General features: G+C 38.6%; 2 protein-coding genes across 4 annotated transcripts in view; one reads left to right on the top strand and one right to left on the bottom strand.

Annotated features, from left to right (window-relative positions):
* RGL1 (ral guanine nucleotide dissociation stimulator like 1) overlaps positions 1–16,249 on the top strand; it is a 205,325-nt gene that overhangs the window by 5,344 nt on the left and 183,732 nt on the right. The gene's annotated exons all lie outside the window — the stretch shown is intronic.
* On the bottom strand, positions 2,197–7,729 carry APOBEC4 (apolipoprotein B mRNA editing enzyme catalytic polypeptide like 4). 2 transcript variants are annotated; one of them, XM_039881263.1, is made up of 3 exons: positions 7,530–7,729; positions 4,140–4,207; positions 2,197–3,805 (listed from the first exon to the last, which is right to left on the bottom strand). In XM_039881263.1, the coding sequence occupies exon 3, from the start codon at positions 3,773–3,775 to the stop codon at positions 2,678–2,680; it is 1,098 nt and encodes a 365-aa protein (XP_039737197.1). In that variant the 5' UTR covers positions 3,776–3,805; positions 4,140–4,207; positions 7,530–7,729; the 3' UTR covers positions 2,197–2,677. The 2 variants fall into 2 exon arrangements, with proteins under 2 accessions (XP_039737197.1, XP_039737196.1); XM_039881262.1 differs by lacking the exon at positions 4,140–4,207.

Raw genomic sequence — 16,249 nt, 5'->3', positions numbered from 1 at the left:
TTAAGTAGTATTAAATACATTCACATTGTCATACAACCATCATCACCATCCATCTCCAGGCCTCTTTTTATCTTGAAAAATTCAGATTCTGTACACAATAAACAATAACTCCACATTCCTCTTTCTCCCCAGCCCCTGGAAGCCACCATTTTACTTTCTGTTTTTATAAATTTGATGACTCTACGTAGGTACCTCATATTAAGTCAAATCATACAGTGACTGGTTTATTTCATTTAGCTTGATGTCCTCAAGATTCATCCATATTATAGCATGTGTCAGAATTTATTTTTTTTTAAGACTGAGTAATATTTCCTTGTATGTATAGACCACATTTCCTTTATCCATTCATCCACTGATGGGTTCTTGGGTTACTTCCACCTTTTGGCTATTGTGAAAAATGCTCCTATGAATATGGTTATACAACTGTCTCTTTGAGACCCAATTTTCAATTATTGTGGGTATATACCCACAACTGGAATTGCTGAATTGTATAGTAATTCTGTTTCTAATTTTTTGAAGTTAATTCCACTTAATTAACTAAATAGGGCAATAAAGCAATGTTCCTTTGCATCAGGTCTCATTTGCTATACTCCCGAGAGTGGTGAGCCTGAAGGCCTGATCACTGCACTGTCCGAGCTTGCTCCATGGAACTGTTGCTCTGATATGATACATGCCATCTCAGAGCAGATAGCTCATGTCTCTTGTTTTCCAGATGTGGAAATAGAGGCTACTTGCCTAGGGCCAACTATCTTTATGGTCTCTTAACAGCCTCTTATCTAAAGCTTGACTATATTGGCCTCAACTCATGACTTATCAGTACCATTATTCTTCTAGCCCCAGTCTTATCTAACCTGCATAAAAATTTAACTGCCCAAAGCACTTTTCTTTCTTGTCATCCTGGCAACATTTGTTATACACTGCTGATATCCAGGTTCACATTTGAAATACAAATTCATAGATTTCAGACTGTGTTTCTAACTGGATCCTTTGTAGCCTGATTGATATGGTGGTTTTCTTGACCACTTTGGAGATAGATTTCATGGCAACTGATAGGATCTACATTTTTTTTTGAGGAGGCCACAAGGTGGGTGGGTCTCTCCTATTTCTGTGGAGTGTCACCAGCCAGCCTGGTAAGAAGCTTCAGAGCTGGCTCCCCAGGACCCCTACACTTGCTGACACCATTAGCTACGTCACTCAGCTGGATCTACTTTTATAATGATCAGGGAGGCTGAATTTGTTATGTTGGAGTCTTTTTTTAAAAACTCTACATCCCAAATTGTATACATGATATCATGATCTAATAATAAACTTCAACAATACCTCTTTAAATAAGAAGGACCATATACCCACAATACAATTATATTCCAATAATTCTATACAAATTTTCAGGTTATCAATAGAAATTTCTTTAAAAATTTATTTGTTTTAATCACAACAGGAATTTCTATTCTAAACATTTTTCTTTTCTTCTAAGAGAAAAGTGAAGCAGCAAATGTGAATTCATTAAACACAAGCTAAGTGCTCTAGTGTACATGCTCAGGTGGTTAGTGAAGGAGCACTTTCTAGAAGTGTGTTTTGAACAAAATTTTGAGAGAAGGTATAGATATGCACTGGTGAAAAAGAAGTGGTCAGAAAAAAGGGAAGTAAATAAAAATTATGTATTGGGGAGCTATATCAGAAGAAGGGGGAATGGATGCTAAGAAAAAAAAACACAAAACAAACATGTCCAGGATGGTTAAGCAGGCACTTGGCTGGGATGGAGAAGAAACCTTTGGGAGCAGGGTTTGATGAAGTTATTGAGATGAAGGTTCACAGTCTGGCTACCCACGTTTTGCCTAGGTATTGTGCTAGACCCTAAGGGAAAACCAAAGAAGGGAAAGAGACAGTGCTCGACCAATAGGAACTTACAATCTCACTGATGAGACAGGACAACAGGAAGGTAGAGGAAGAGTCTTGAAAGCCAGTAAGAGTGGCTTGGGTATTATATGGCATGTGCTAGAAGGAGCCTTTGGAGAATCTAATGTATCATTCTGCCTCTATCATCTCAGAAAGGAGAGGTCTGAGCTGGGAAAAATCAAACTGAGCCGGTGGCTAGATTTCAAAAATCAATTTTTGTAGCTATATCTAATCAATTAGCAAAAGAGCTTTCTCCCCACACAAAACTATTTTGAACCGCCTAGGAGAAAAAATGGGCTGCCTAAAATCTTCTGTCCACAATTAACGATTAATGAAAAATCATTGGTTTGCTTTTGCAAACAGCACTTAATGCTAGTTACTTCAGGTTGTTTTCCAAGTTTATAATAAATTTTAATACTGAAACCAATTTAGGAAGCTATTTGGTCTGTAGGCTTTTTTAGTGGAAAGATGATGTGGGTAGACGAGAATAATGACATTTTCTTTTTCACACCAAAATATTAGCAAAGTACTAATGGCTACATTTTCATATTGTCACTTTCAAAATAAAGGAAAGATATTAAATGCTTATGGGAAAATTTTGGATTATGTTAAAAATTGTGTAGCTTTATCGTAGTTGAGATAAATTATTCCGGTTTTGCCTTCAATATATCAGTTTATCGCCATCTTAGATCAGACCTGAGAGAGAAAGTTTCCAGATTTTTGTTGGCTACCTCTGGTAGTTGTTTGGTCTTATGTTATAGGAATGTAGATTTTTTTTTTTCTATTTCTTTTTTTTCTTCTTTTCATCTGCCTCTTTGCTACTTACAAGCTGTTCTGTGATTTCCACTGTCTCCACTGGCATTGCCGTGGGAGGGCTTCTGAAGCCCTTGGTTTCCTGGAATGACATTTGAGGCATGTTTAAGTGCCTTACGACATTTCTGGGTTTATATGGATTTTGACCCACATGGATTGGTGGTAGGTCTCTGAAAGGCACCAGCACAAAAATGACAGGAACCCTGAGGTCTGGTGTCAGATTGGGTTGTGGTTGTCTACTTGTCACTTGAAAAGACTGTCCAGGAAAGACATTACTGAAAGAGGAGCTCTCTAAAGCTGCCTGAGCTGTTATGTTCTGATTCTCTTTTGTCTGGGGAAGAACATCAATGAAATAAGGTTTCACTCCTGTTATGGCGTTGATTTCATATGCATTGTACCTGTCAGCCAGGGCTCTTCCGGTTAAAATGGGCTGGAAAACAGTTGATCCTGAGACACCGCTCACAAAGTTGTTGAGGAGAGAATGCCAGATCCCACCACTTATTGGGCTCAAAGTGACCTTCGGCCATAGACTGGCCAGGCTCCGGAGAGCTTCGCGGTTCCATGCTGAGGCAGGAAATTCAGTCTCAGTATGATAGAGCTGAGAGAAGTAAATGCTAAGAGTGACATCTGGATACATTATCAGGAAATTGTACATTTTACTGATGCAGCAGTGGTCAGCTTCATTACAAGGGGAGTTGTTGGAATACAGAATAATATGCCTGATGCCATCATTACTGTATATGGCCGAGTCAAAATAGCCATTTGTCTCAAATAGCATTGATTCTGGGTGGGTATTATTTCCTGTGCAACTGCTGGCATGGCCCTTTTGCACCAGGCTTCCTGAAGAAGTTTTCAGTTCATAAAACGTGAGGTGTTTTGGTTGAGGATATGTTGGCCCATAAGGGAATCCAAAAATCTGATAAAATTCTGTGTAGGGAACTCTTGCTTCTTCACCTGTCCGAATGTGGTAAGGACAATTAGAGCAATCTAGAGAGAAGCTTAGCCAGTAATACGGTTTTACTATTGTTCCATGATTTGCTAGGTATTCCTCGTATAATGGCTCCATTGCTAGTTCGATTGTCTTCTAGCTGCAACCCTAAACAAAGAAGAGAAAATATATATAAAACCAGTGCAGGAAAAATTAAAGACACTGCATTAATTTATTGAGCCATACTTTTCTTTAAAGCAGGTAGTAAAATAATCATAGTAGCATCTTTGATTCTCAAAGATAGTGATCTATATCCATAGATTAGAAAGCTCAGGATTCATCTTTCTTTATTGAGATTCCTGGGGAGTAGGGAGGAGACAGAAAAGAAAGCACAATAGACTTTTACCTGTTTCATAGATTCTGAGCCAGCAGAACAAGTGGGTTAATGGTGCAAGTTCTAGAAGCAGACGGCCTTGTCTCATATCAGGGCTCTGCTACTTACCAGCTTACTGACTTTTGGCCAGTTACTTAACGTCTGGGAGCCACGGCTTCCTTTTCTGTAAAATGAGGCTAAGAATAATTCCTGCCTTACAAGATTATCTTGAGGATTGTATGATAGAAACAATATACAACGCTTTATTATTTGCCCAACGCTTATAAAGGACCCAATAAATATTTAGCTCTTAGTAGTAATAGTACAAGTCCCAGAGTTATCTAGATGATTCTTATTTATGGAAGTCCAAAGAAATAAGCAAGGGTTTTGCATATTGTTCATAATGTTCTTCCTTTGTCTCTTTTCTGAATGTGATAGTATCTAATATATTGTGCAGAGGTTTTGGGTGTGCTTGCCTCTCAAATCAGCTATTTCATCTAATCATTGACAGTAAACTCGAGGTATTTATCCTTTTGGGAATAGGATCATGCAGTCTGTTTTGCTTAGAGACTTCTCGTAGAAGTACCACTTGAATGTTGTTTGTGTCGTGGACACTCCTTCATCAGCATTTGAGAGTTTTATTTCTAGTAGATAGGTTTTGTTAGAGCATTTTGGTAACTTTACTATTCCCCAAGCAAATATAGTTCTTTAGGATATTTCAAATAAATAGTATCCAGGATGTTAAAACCAAAAAGTTGAGATCTTTAAGTAATGACTTTTTCTTTTTAAAAAGATTCCTTCAGTTATCATTGTCCCCAAGCAGCAACCTGGGGCATTACAATAGAGTTTTAAAAATATTTTAAAGTAACTTTTTATTATACAAGTATTATATGTTTCTTATAGGTGTTTTAAAATAATACTGAGATATAAAGGAAAAAATAAAAACTTATGCCAGTTTGTGTCAGTTTGCATTCCCGTCACCGTTAACAGGTCTGTTCCCTCCAATCTTTATTCTATATATGTTTGTTATGCATAACATAATGAAATTGCATCTTATACTTTTTCACTTTGCGTTATGTCATGAGCATTTTCCCATGTTATTAAAAATTCTTCAAAAAACTCAATGTTCATGGCTGATTAGTGACTTGTTACATAACTATAGCATACACGTTCTTGCCTCTTTTTATTATCATAAATAACACTTTGATGAACATTTCTAAATAAATCGTTCACATCTCTGATTCTTGTCTTTAATGAAGATTACCAGAAGTCATGCCATTAGATCACACTTTCTCAGGCTGCTTTCTAGGAGGGTGATCCAATTTTATCACATTCCCTTCCAGTGTTTATAACCCCTTTGCCAATTTGAGAAGTCAAGCACTTCTTTGTAGTTATAGTTTGTACCTGGTAAGGCTGAACAGCTTTTCACATGCTTATTGGTCTGTAGTGTTTATTCTGTGAAGTATATTTGATCCTCTACCATTTTTCTGTTTGAGATTTTCCGTGTTGATTCGCAAGAACTCTTAAGTATCAAGAATATTAGCTGTCATATTTTGTGATAAGTATTTTACCTAGTTCCAGAGCCTTTTAATTGTGCTCGTGGTATTTTTAATTGTACCAAATTTTACATTTTTATGTGGTCTGATATTTACGCTTATGATTTATTTGTTTCTACTCTTGTCTTTAGAAAAGACTTTCCCATCAAAGAGGCGTTAAGTATTTCCTGTATTTTTGTAACTCTTTGTTGAGACAACAAAATAGATATAGCAGAAAACTTAAAGGAGATAAACCGTTGCAACAAAACATATATTTCTTTTTTCAAAACCCAGTTTATCATTTCCGAAGTATTTATTGAGGCCTCTCAATGGAAGCACTTTGACCTGAGGAAGAACTTCTGTCTCCCTCAACTCAGATCACCTCAGTCATTGCGGTTTTTGGCTCAGCCCGATCTCCAGGCTGAAACCCGCAGAGTTCCTTTGCTAATCGTGCCCGAGGCAGAAAATATTTCAGGACCTCAATCCAGCCGAATGTGACTTTACTCGCGTCACCCTATCTTAATGGCTAAAATCTCTGCAGTAACTCTGGGCACCGCATACCTATCAGACTTCAGATTTTGTCTCACCTCTGTCATGTCAGCTTAGTCCATAGGGTTGGGCATCTGCCTCGGTTTCCTCCTAAGTGCTGTATTTTCCTGCGGCAACTGAATTTCCACCCTGAGGCTTCTTAGACCTTACATAGCTTTTCCTCAGGGCCCTGGACACTTCCTGCTTCGCCCTTGGCAATGGGCTGATCACCAGGAACCTGACACCATTGCCTCCTTGACCCTGAGCATTGTCTCTCCTTGGAGCCTCTGCTCTCTCAGCCTTTCTCATCAGACTGGATCTCTCTGAATATCAAAACCTGCTGAAACCAAGCCTAGGGTCTCACTCTCTTTTGAATATTGTGCCCTGGATGTGGTCTGCCATTGGGTGGCACACCTGACATCCAAGTTACCTCTCAGATTACAATTTTAACTCACTCACAGAAAATTTACAGAGCGATTTTGCTAACATGTAATGGAAGCAGAGGCCCTTTCCTACCTTTGTTATTTTTGGAGTGGGGGTAGTGGCATTAACTATATATAATAGTCTCGGAGTTACCCTTTTGAGAAGCAGAAGTCTGCATCTTTCAGGATGAGGACAGTATGGAAGCTCCCGACCGCTTTTCTAGGCACAGCTTCCTTCACACCCTTTCTCTCCTGGGGCTGCTGTAGCCGTGAACGTGCATGGTTTAAGGAGATCTTGAGAACTAGTGGCTTCCCTGTGTAACGGAGGGGGCTCTGGGGTTTCATTCTTGCCTGTGGCTTTTCAGTGTCACCAGCTGTGCTTCCCCGTTGGCGAGGTCTTCACTTTTTCAGAGAATCTTTTTAGGGTTGCGCTTTGATCTCCTTCCTCTGGGGTGGGGCGTGGGGAGGGGGGGCGAGGAAGCGGGAAAGAACTCCTGCCCTCTTTGAACTCTTACGGAATATGTGGGTTACATCATCGATTTGCCATTGATCGCAGACTGTCTTGTATTGTTTTGGTGCCTGTCCTTACGTTCTCCCCTAACCAGGCAGGGATGTGCCCAGGACTTACCTCCGGAAGCTTGACCGGTTGACAGGCTGGGATGGCTAAGCCTCGTTTCCCCAGTGTCCTGTGTCCCCACCACCCAGTCCTTTTCTTTCTGCTCTGTCTGTGCCCTGGGACTTGCACGTTGCCCTCCGTAGGGCAGATCTGCCGGCAGCGAGAGGCAGAGATCCTCAGAACCCAGCTCCCCAGCTCCGTCATCAGGCTGCGAGTGGCCCCTGGACTGCGGCCATGGGAGGACAGCCTGCCTTAGTTTAACATAAACGAGGACAATCTGCTCTCTTGTCACCGAGCTAGGATGTAGCGAGTACTGGTAAAGCACAATTTGCACTGGAGTAATTGGAGAATGGAGTTTGCCCTTCCCAATCTGTGCACAATCTGTTAGCTAAGAACAAATGTTAGCAGTTATAATCACCAGCTCTTTGTCTCCGGGCGTGGATCACACTCCAGTTGTTCTAGGAGATGGTCCATTTCCTTGTTTTTCTTCCTTAGGTCTCAGGCCCTGTTTCAGGTAGCTTGGGAGGGCAGTCACGCTGTGAAGAGTCACCTCCTGTATCAGGTCGGGCCTCTTCTGCAGTTTGTGTCTATGGGTTCCTTTGAACTTTGCTGTCTCGAGTTAGAAAGAACTTGCCGAGGTGTGGCGCCTCTCAGAACACTGTTGAATTGATGCCATGGTAACGTTTGCAAAGCAGCTACTGCTAGGATACGGCTCTGACACTTATTACTTTATTTGCATTTCAAACCACCTGTTCTGAAGATGAAAATATACATGCAGGCATAGTCCAGTCTGGGTAAAGCGTAATATCTTACAGTTTAAATGAACGCGTTGGGGTTTTTCTCCCGCTGAGGTCACTCTCCTCAGCGCCTTTGTCTTGATCTAGAGTAGGTGCCCGGCTCGGGGTGTGGACAAGATTTGTTGGCTCTGTGGCCCGTGGCGTGGCGGCTCCAGGGCCTGTCCTGGGGAGGTTGGCCCTGCAGTGAGAGGGAGGCATCTGTAAGCAGAGGCGGGGACCTGACCCCCCACCATCCCGTAGACTCTTTCTTTACTCCAAACTCGGCTGATCATGTGCTAGCAGTTTCCTTCCTCTTACAAGCTCCCTGGGAGACTCCATGGCTGACGGAAGAGCCACTTGTCCTTCTCCATTCTTCTCACCTGCCGCCATCATCTCCACACCATCTCCTAGGCCACTAGACGTGTGGATAGTCACGTGTGTGCTCACTCTCGGTCATTCTCTCTTTCCCTTCCTCAGGCCTCTGGAAGGAGTGCGTGTTGAGTCCTATTATGTATTTCCGTTAGTTACCCTCGGAAGTTACCCTCGGAAGTCCTTAAGCATATACACTACGCTAAAAATTGCCCATCGGGGATGATGGAAGCACCTAGAAGGCTGCCTGCAGCAGAGTCACCACTCTTGTTTCTCACAGCGAAACTTCCAGTCTCCACAACAGCAACAGTCCTCTCTCCCCTCGAGGGTTCCTTCTAGCTTAGCTATTTTTTATTGCTCATGACCTCGTCGGCTAGCTACTTTTCAGTTACGTTTTCCTCCAGTCTCGCCTTGGTGCATGCTCACTCTGCCACATCTCACCCCTTCCCCGCCGTCTGCCACCGATCGCACCTTTACCGTACCCACTTCCTGCTTCTATTTTCAAACCATCTCGTAACTCAGTGAACTTGTAAATGTAAAACCAAAAGTCGATCCTCAAAGTTCGTCTTTTTTTTAACCTTAATAAATGATATTCCATTTAAAAATATTGCCTTAAAAATGAGTCTCTATCCACTCGTATATTTACCAATTGCGTTTTAGGGTGATTTCAGGGACAAGTAATTCCAAGTAGCCAGCATATTTTTAAACAGCTGTATTGAGGTATAATCGACAAAGAAAAGGTGTGTATACTTAGGGTATACAACTTGATCTTCCGATATATTTATACATTGTGAAATGATCACAACAGTCAAGCTAACTAACATTCATTCTCTCGTACAGTTATTGTTTTTTGGTGTGTGAGTGTGAGAACACTTAAGATCTACCCTCTTGGCAAATTTCAAGTATACTGTACAGTGTTGTTTACCATGGTCACCACGCTCTACATTAGGTATCCAGAACTTATTCATCTTGCATTACTGAAGTTTTACACCCTTTGACCAACATCACCCTGCTCTCCCCCTCGCCAGCCCCTGGCGATCACCATCCTACTCTACATTTCTATGAGTTTGACTGTTTTAGATCCACATGTAACTGAAGTCATGAAGTATTTGTCTTTTTGTGACTGGTTTTTTTCACTTTGCATAATGTCCTCCAGGTTCATCCATGTTGTTGGAAGTGGCAGGATTTCCTCTTTTAAGGCTGAGGAATATTTCATTGTATATATATATATAGCACATCTTTATCCATTTATCTGTCGATAGGTTGTTTCCATATTTTGACTGTTGTGAATAATGATGCAATGAATATGGGACTGCAGATATCTCCTTGAGATCCTGATTCTAATTCTTTTGGATAAGTAACCAGAGGTGGGATTACTGGATCATATAGTGGTTCTGTTTTTAATTTTTAAAGAATCATCATACTGTTTTCCATAATGGCTGCACCGATTTACATTCCCACCAACAGTACACAAGGGTTCCCCTGCCTGGGTCCTTGAAAACACTTGTTATCTTTTGTCTTTTTGATAATGGCCATGCTAACAGCTGTGAGGTTGATATCCCATTGTGGTTTTGATTTGCTTTAGTGGTTTTAATTTGCATCCCTCATGATTAGTGATGTTTGAGCACCTTTTCATGTACCTTTGATTTTCGAGAAATGTCTAATCAGGTCCTTTGCCCTTTTTAAAATCTGATTTTTTTTTGCTATTAAGTTGTATGAGTTCCTTATATATTTTGGATATAACCTCTTTTTAGATATGTTGTTTGTAAGTATTTTCTGCTATTCTGTAGGTTGCATTTTCACTCTGTTGATTAAGTATCTTTTGTTGTACAGAAGCTTTTTAGTTTGATGTAGTCCCACTTGTCTATTTTTGTCTTTGATACCTGAGCTTTTGGTGTTATATCAAAAACAAAACAAAACAAAACAAAATCGCCAAGACCAATGTCAAGAAGCTTTTCCTCCTGTTTTTCTTTAGTAGTATTATAGTTTCAGCTTTTACATTTGTCTTTAATCCATTTTTAGTTGATTTTTGCATATAAAGTAACATAAGAGTCCAGTTTAATTATTTTGCACAAGCCACCATTTTTTAAGCCATTATTTTTTACCATTAGATGTAGGAAAACTCTCAAGGAAAGTCAGCTTTGCAAAGTTCCATTTAGGTTGTACAGAATGACTTTAAAAACTAAATTTAGTCACAAGGAAACAAAGGACCTTGACCATGTTTCCTGCTCACAATTTTTATCGCTAAGTTGATGTTTACAAGAAGGCAGAAACTTTAAAGAAACATCTAGCTTCCCAAACAGACTCCTTTCTTCTTGGTTAACCTGCCATGTTCCATCTTCATTCAGATAAGTTATGACGTATATTATCTATATAAAAGCAATATGCAGTTGTAATGAAGAGGGCCAAACTCTCCTACACTGATATATATATTTAAAAGACCTTTACTCAGTTTAACACTACAAGAATTATTTCTAATCTATGTTCTGACATTGAATTTGAGATACATCCAAGATGGTTTGTGTGTTGCCAATTGCTGCGTATAAGTCTCTCTTTGCATGGCAAGAAGTAAAATAGTTTTTATTTTATTGCTAAAAGTTTTTATTTTTATTTGAACGTACTGTGGCCTATTAATTATATAATTCATTGCTTGCGCAGAAGTTTGGTTGACACTGAATAATAATGCTCACATTCATGTAGCAGTAACAAACTACCTAAAGAAAACAAACCGAAGGAAAAAAAACTATCATGAAATAAAGAAATGCAGAGAATTCAGTCGATTTCGTGGATTTCGCTAAGGAATCAGGCGGGAAAGATAGTATAAGATAAGCGTTAGGGTTGAGAGGAAAGGGAGACAAAAATGCAGAGGATGGATCGTCGAGCTTGGGGGCGGTTCATAAGGAGAATGGCCACCAGGTGGCAGCACAGTCTGAAAAATGAGGAAACTTTTGGTGGCTGTCCCTTAGTTTGCTAAAACCACAGACTTCCTCTACGAATTCCTCCATGTTGTTTCCTCCCATTATCCCAAGGGGAAACACAAACAGATGTTTAGAATCAAAGGTAACTTCTAAAACTTAAACTGAGGAAAAGTGCAGGGTGAAGGCACTGTCTTTATCTCGAGTCTGTATAGATGCTCTAAAAAAGATTTCAAACTATCTGTGGGGAAGGACCAATTTAGTTTCCAAACCATCATACACTAGTAGTTTTGTAAAATTTAATGAAAATGATTTTAAAGAAAAAATAAACAAAAAAGACATGGAAAACATAAGCCCATTTAAAAATAATTAGTTCAACAGATACAGATAAACATGTTTAAAAATTTTAAATTACATTTCAGTAAATATAAACAGAATGGTTATCTATTTTTGCTAAGCACATTTAGTTCAGCTGACTTTTTATACTAAGGTTTTCTCAGTGAAGGAAGCAGTCTGTTGCTTTACATTCTTGCTAAGCTCCTCAATTGGAGCAACTACTCTAGAATCTTCTATTTAAACTAAATCATATTTTCCGATATAGATCGTACAAGGTCATCTCAAATCTCTATTAAAGTTTTTAAATACTCTCAATTTCTGTACTTGTTCACACCGATAGCAGTTTATGGGTGGGCCCTGGTTCACAGACTTACTGTGAGTGACATCGCTTTCATGTACTTCTGTCCCATTCAAGTCACTATTAGGTAGTGAATCTGCTTAATTAAGTCACTAAATTTTATTAAAGTTAATTCTTCTGGCTAACTTATACTACAAATGATGAAGAATTTAAATGACAGCAACATACAACATTTGTCTTACTCTGTCTGGCTTATTTTACTTAGCATAATACCCTGTGGGCTCATCGATGTTGTTGCAAATGGCCAGATTTCCTTCTTTTTTTGTGGCTGAAAAATATTCCATTGTGTGTGTATATGTATGCATGTGTATGTGTGTATATATTTATATATATGTATATGCATACATACATACATACATACATATATATAAATAATATTTTCTTTACCCATTCATCTGTCCATGGACATTTAGGCTGTTTCTGTAGCTTGACTATTGCGAACAGTGCTGTGATGAGCATGAGAATGCAGGTATCAATTTGAGATACTGATTTCATTTCCTTTGGATAAATATGCAGGCATGGGATTGCTGAAGCATAGTGGTGGTTCTATTTTTAATTTCTGAGTAACAGCTACCCTGTCTTCCATAATGGCTATACCAATTAACATTTCTACCAATAGTGTATAAGGGTTCCTTTTTCCCATATCCTCACCAACATTTATCTTTTGTCTTTTTGATAACAACCATCTTAATAGGTTTGAGGTAATAATCTCATTGTGGCTTTGATTTGCATTTTCCTGATGGTTAGTGATGGTTGAACACCTTTTCATGTGTCTGTTGGCCATTTGTTTGTCTTCTTTGGAAAAATGTCTATTCACGTCCTCTGTCCACTTTCATTGGATTACTTGCTTTTTTTGCTATTGAGTTGTGTGAATTCTTTATATATTTTAGATAATAACCCTTATGAGATATATAGCTTGCAATTATTTTCTCCCATTCTGTAGGTTGCCTTTTCAATTTACTGATTGTTGCTTTTGCTGTGCAGAAACTTTTTTATTTTTTAAATTTATTTATTTATTTATTTTAAGTTTATTAGGGGTAACATTGGTTAATACAATTATATAATTTTCAGGTGTACATTATAATTTGACATCTATATATTCTATTGTGTGTTTACCACCCAAAGTCCAGTTTCCTTCAGCTGCCATATATTTGATCCCCTTTACCCACTTCACCTTCTCCCTACCCCACTATACTTGACCTTGTTTACCCCATCCATCTTCCCCCTCCTCTCCTCCGTCCCCCACTCTGGTAACCACTAGTCCATTGTCAATATTCATGAGTCTGTTTGTCCTGTTTGTTTGTTCCTTTTAGGTTTATATCTCATATATAAGTGGTATCATGTGATTTTCAACTTTTTCTGTCTGGCTTATTTCACTTAGCATGATTATCTTGAGGTCCATCCATGTTGTTGCAAATGGCAGTATTTCCTCTCTTGTTATGGCTGAATAATATTCCATTGTATTTATGTACTACAGCTTCTTTAGCCAATCATCTATCATAGGACACTTTGGTTGCTTCCATGTCCTGGCCACTGTGAATAATGCTGCTATGAACATCGGTGTGCAAATATCTTTTTGGAATGAGTTTTCAAGTCTTTGGGTAAATACCCGGTAGAGGGATTGCTGGATCCTATGGTAGATCAATTCTTAGTTTTTCGAGGAACCTCCATACTCTTTTCCATAGTGGCTGTACCAATTTTCAGTCCCACCAGCAGTGTATGAGGGTTCCTTTTTCTCCGCATCCTCTCCATCATTTGTTGTTACTTGTCCTGTTGATTATAGCTATTCTAACAGGTGTGAGATGGTATCTCATTGTGGTTTTGATTTGCATTTCCCTAATAACTAGCAATGTTAAGCATCTTTTCATATATTTGTTGGCCATTTGTACGTCCGCTAGGGAGAAGTGTCTGTTCAGGTCCTCTGCCCATTTTTTGACTGGATCGTTTGTTTTTTTGTTGTTATTCAGTTGTATGAGTTCTTTGTATATTTTGAATATTAGGCCCTTTTCGGGGCATTGCTTGCAAATATATTTTCCTATTTGGGTGGTTGTCTCTTTACCTTGTTGATGATTTCTTTTGCTGAGCAGAAGCTTTTTAGTTTGATGTAGTCCCATTCATTTATTTTTGCTTTTACTTCCCTTGCTTTTGAGGTTAAATTCATAAAATCTTCTTTAAGTCTAAGGTCTTTGAGTTTCATTCCTATGTTTTTTCCTATGCATTTTATTGTTTCAGGTCTTATATTTGAGTCCTTAATCCACTTTGCATTAATTTTGGTGTGTGGTGATAGGCAACAGTGTAATTTCATTCTTGTGCAGGTGGCTTTCCAGTTTCCCCAGCACCATTTATTGAAGAGGCTTTCCTTTTACCACTGCATGTTTTTGGCTTTTTTTGTCAAAAATTATTTGCCCATATATGTATGGGTTTACTTCTGGACTCTCAATTCTGTTCCACTGGTCCGTGTGTCTGTTTTGTTGCCAATACCATGCTGTTTTGATTACTGGTGTTTTGTAGTATAATTTGAAATCTCCAGCCCCGTTCCTTTTTCTCAGGATGGCTTTGACGATTCGGGGTATTTTGTGCTTCTCTACAAATCTGATAATTTTTTTGTTCTATTTCTTTGAAAAATGCTGATGGGATTTTGATAGGGATTACATTAAATCTGTATAATGCTTTAGGTAATAAAGTCATTTTAACTATGTTGATTCTTCCAATCCAAAAACATGGAATATCTTTCCATTTCTTTGTATCTTCTTCGATTTCTTTTAAAAGGGTCTTGTAGTATTCACTATATAGGTCCTTCACATGTTTCATTAAATTTATTCCTAGGTATTTTATTCTTTATGTTGCCATTGCAAAAGGAATTTTTTTTCCGCTTCTTTTTCTGATACTTCATTATTGGAGTATAGGAACGCTATAGATTTTGTATCCAGAAACTTACTGTATTTGCTTATTGTTTTTAGTAGTGTTCTTGTGGAGTCTAGGGTTTTCTATATAGAGAATCATGTCATCTGCAAATAGTGACAGTTTGACTTCTTCGTTTCCTATTTGGATGCCTTTTATATCTTTCTCTTGTCTGATTTGTGCAGAAGCTTTTCAGTTTGATGTCATCTCACTTGTTTATTTTAGCTTTTGTTGCCTGTGCTTTTGGTGTCTTTTCCAAAAAATCATTTCTAACATCAATGTCAAAGAGCTTTTCTCCTATGTTTTCTTTTAGTAGTTTTATGGTTTCAGGTTTTATATTTAAGTCTTTAATCCATTTTGAGTTAACTTTTATGAATGATGTAAGATAGGAGTCCAGGTTCATTATTTTGTATCTGGATATCCAGTTTTCCCAACATCATTTGTTGAAGACACTGTCCTTCCCCACTATATGTATTTGGTCCCCTTATCAATGATTAGTTAGCTGTACGTGCATGGATTTATTTCTGAGCATTCTATTCTGTTCCTTTGTTCTCTGTGCCAGTATCATACTCTTTTCATTACTATAGCTTTGTGATATAGTTTCATTTAGGAAGTGTGCTTCTTCCAGCTTTATTCTTCTTTCATAAGATGGCTTTGGCTAGTCCAGATTTTTTTATGGTTCCATACAAACTTTTAGGGTAGTTTTATCTAATTCTGTGAAAAATGCCATTGGAATTTTGGTAGGAATCGCACTGAATTTGTAGGTTACTTTGGGTAGTATAGACATTTTAACGATATTAATTTTTCAAACCAAAGGACACAGGAGGATATCTTTCCACGTATTTGTGCTTTCTTCAATTTCTTTCATCGTCTTATAGTTTTCAGTGTTTGGGGAGGCATTTCCCCGCTACCAAGCCTCTATACTGAGAAAGATAGCTTCCTTGTCTTTTTTTTTTGCTGAGAGAATAGCCCTCTCAGGGTTTATGGGGCAGGGAGAGGCTCTGTTCCACTTCTTTCCATTGAGCAAACCCAAGGCTTCATATCTATTTTCATGTGGCTATAAAAACCTAAGTTTCTTGCCTACCTGTATCAACACACACTCTATGAACAGCCTAAATATTAATGCCAGTGTAACATATCTGTATTTATGTTCTTACCTGGTTTTGGTTCTAGAATTTCCCTTACTTTCCTGTGAATCAGCTGTGTATTTAGAATCTTCGTTATAATTTATCCAAAAATTCTAGGGTTTTTTTTTGTGTATGTGTGTACTTAGACCACAATATAGCTGCATTATAGAAGTCTCGTTTGACTGTGAGTCCCTAACTTCACGGCCATGCCCTGTCCTTAAATTCCTCCTAATGTTCCCAGTGTCGACCTGAACCAAGTGTGCGCTTGCTGTGTCTTTGGACATGGTACACTGGGTTTGCAAGCATCCACCTGGCAGACAGACCTCTGGAGCTCGTATGTGTTTCCCTAGACTGTG

This window comes from Pteropus medius, unplaced genomic scaffold, assembly GCF_902729225.1.
Source record: "Pteropus medius unplaced genomic scaffold, Ma_sr-lr_union100, whole genome shotgun sequence".
Lineage (NCBI taxonomy): Eukaryota > Metazoa > Chordata > Mammalia > Chiroptera > Pteropodidae > Pteropus > Pteropus medius.
This window is presented reverse-complemented; position numbering and strand designations above follow the sequence as displayed.

Coding starts and splice junctions, on each gene's coding strand:
- APOBEC4 (XM_039881263.1), bottom strand. CDS start 3,775: ATGGAGCCATTATACGAGGAATACCTAGCAAATCATGGAACAATAGTA.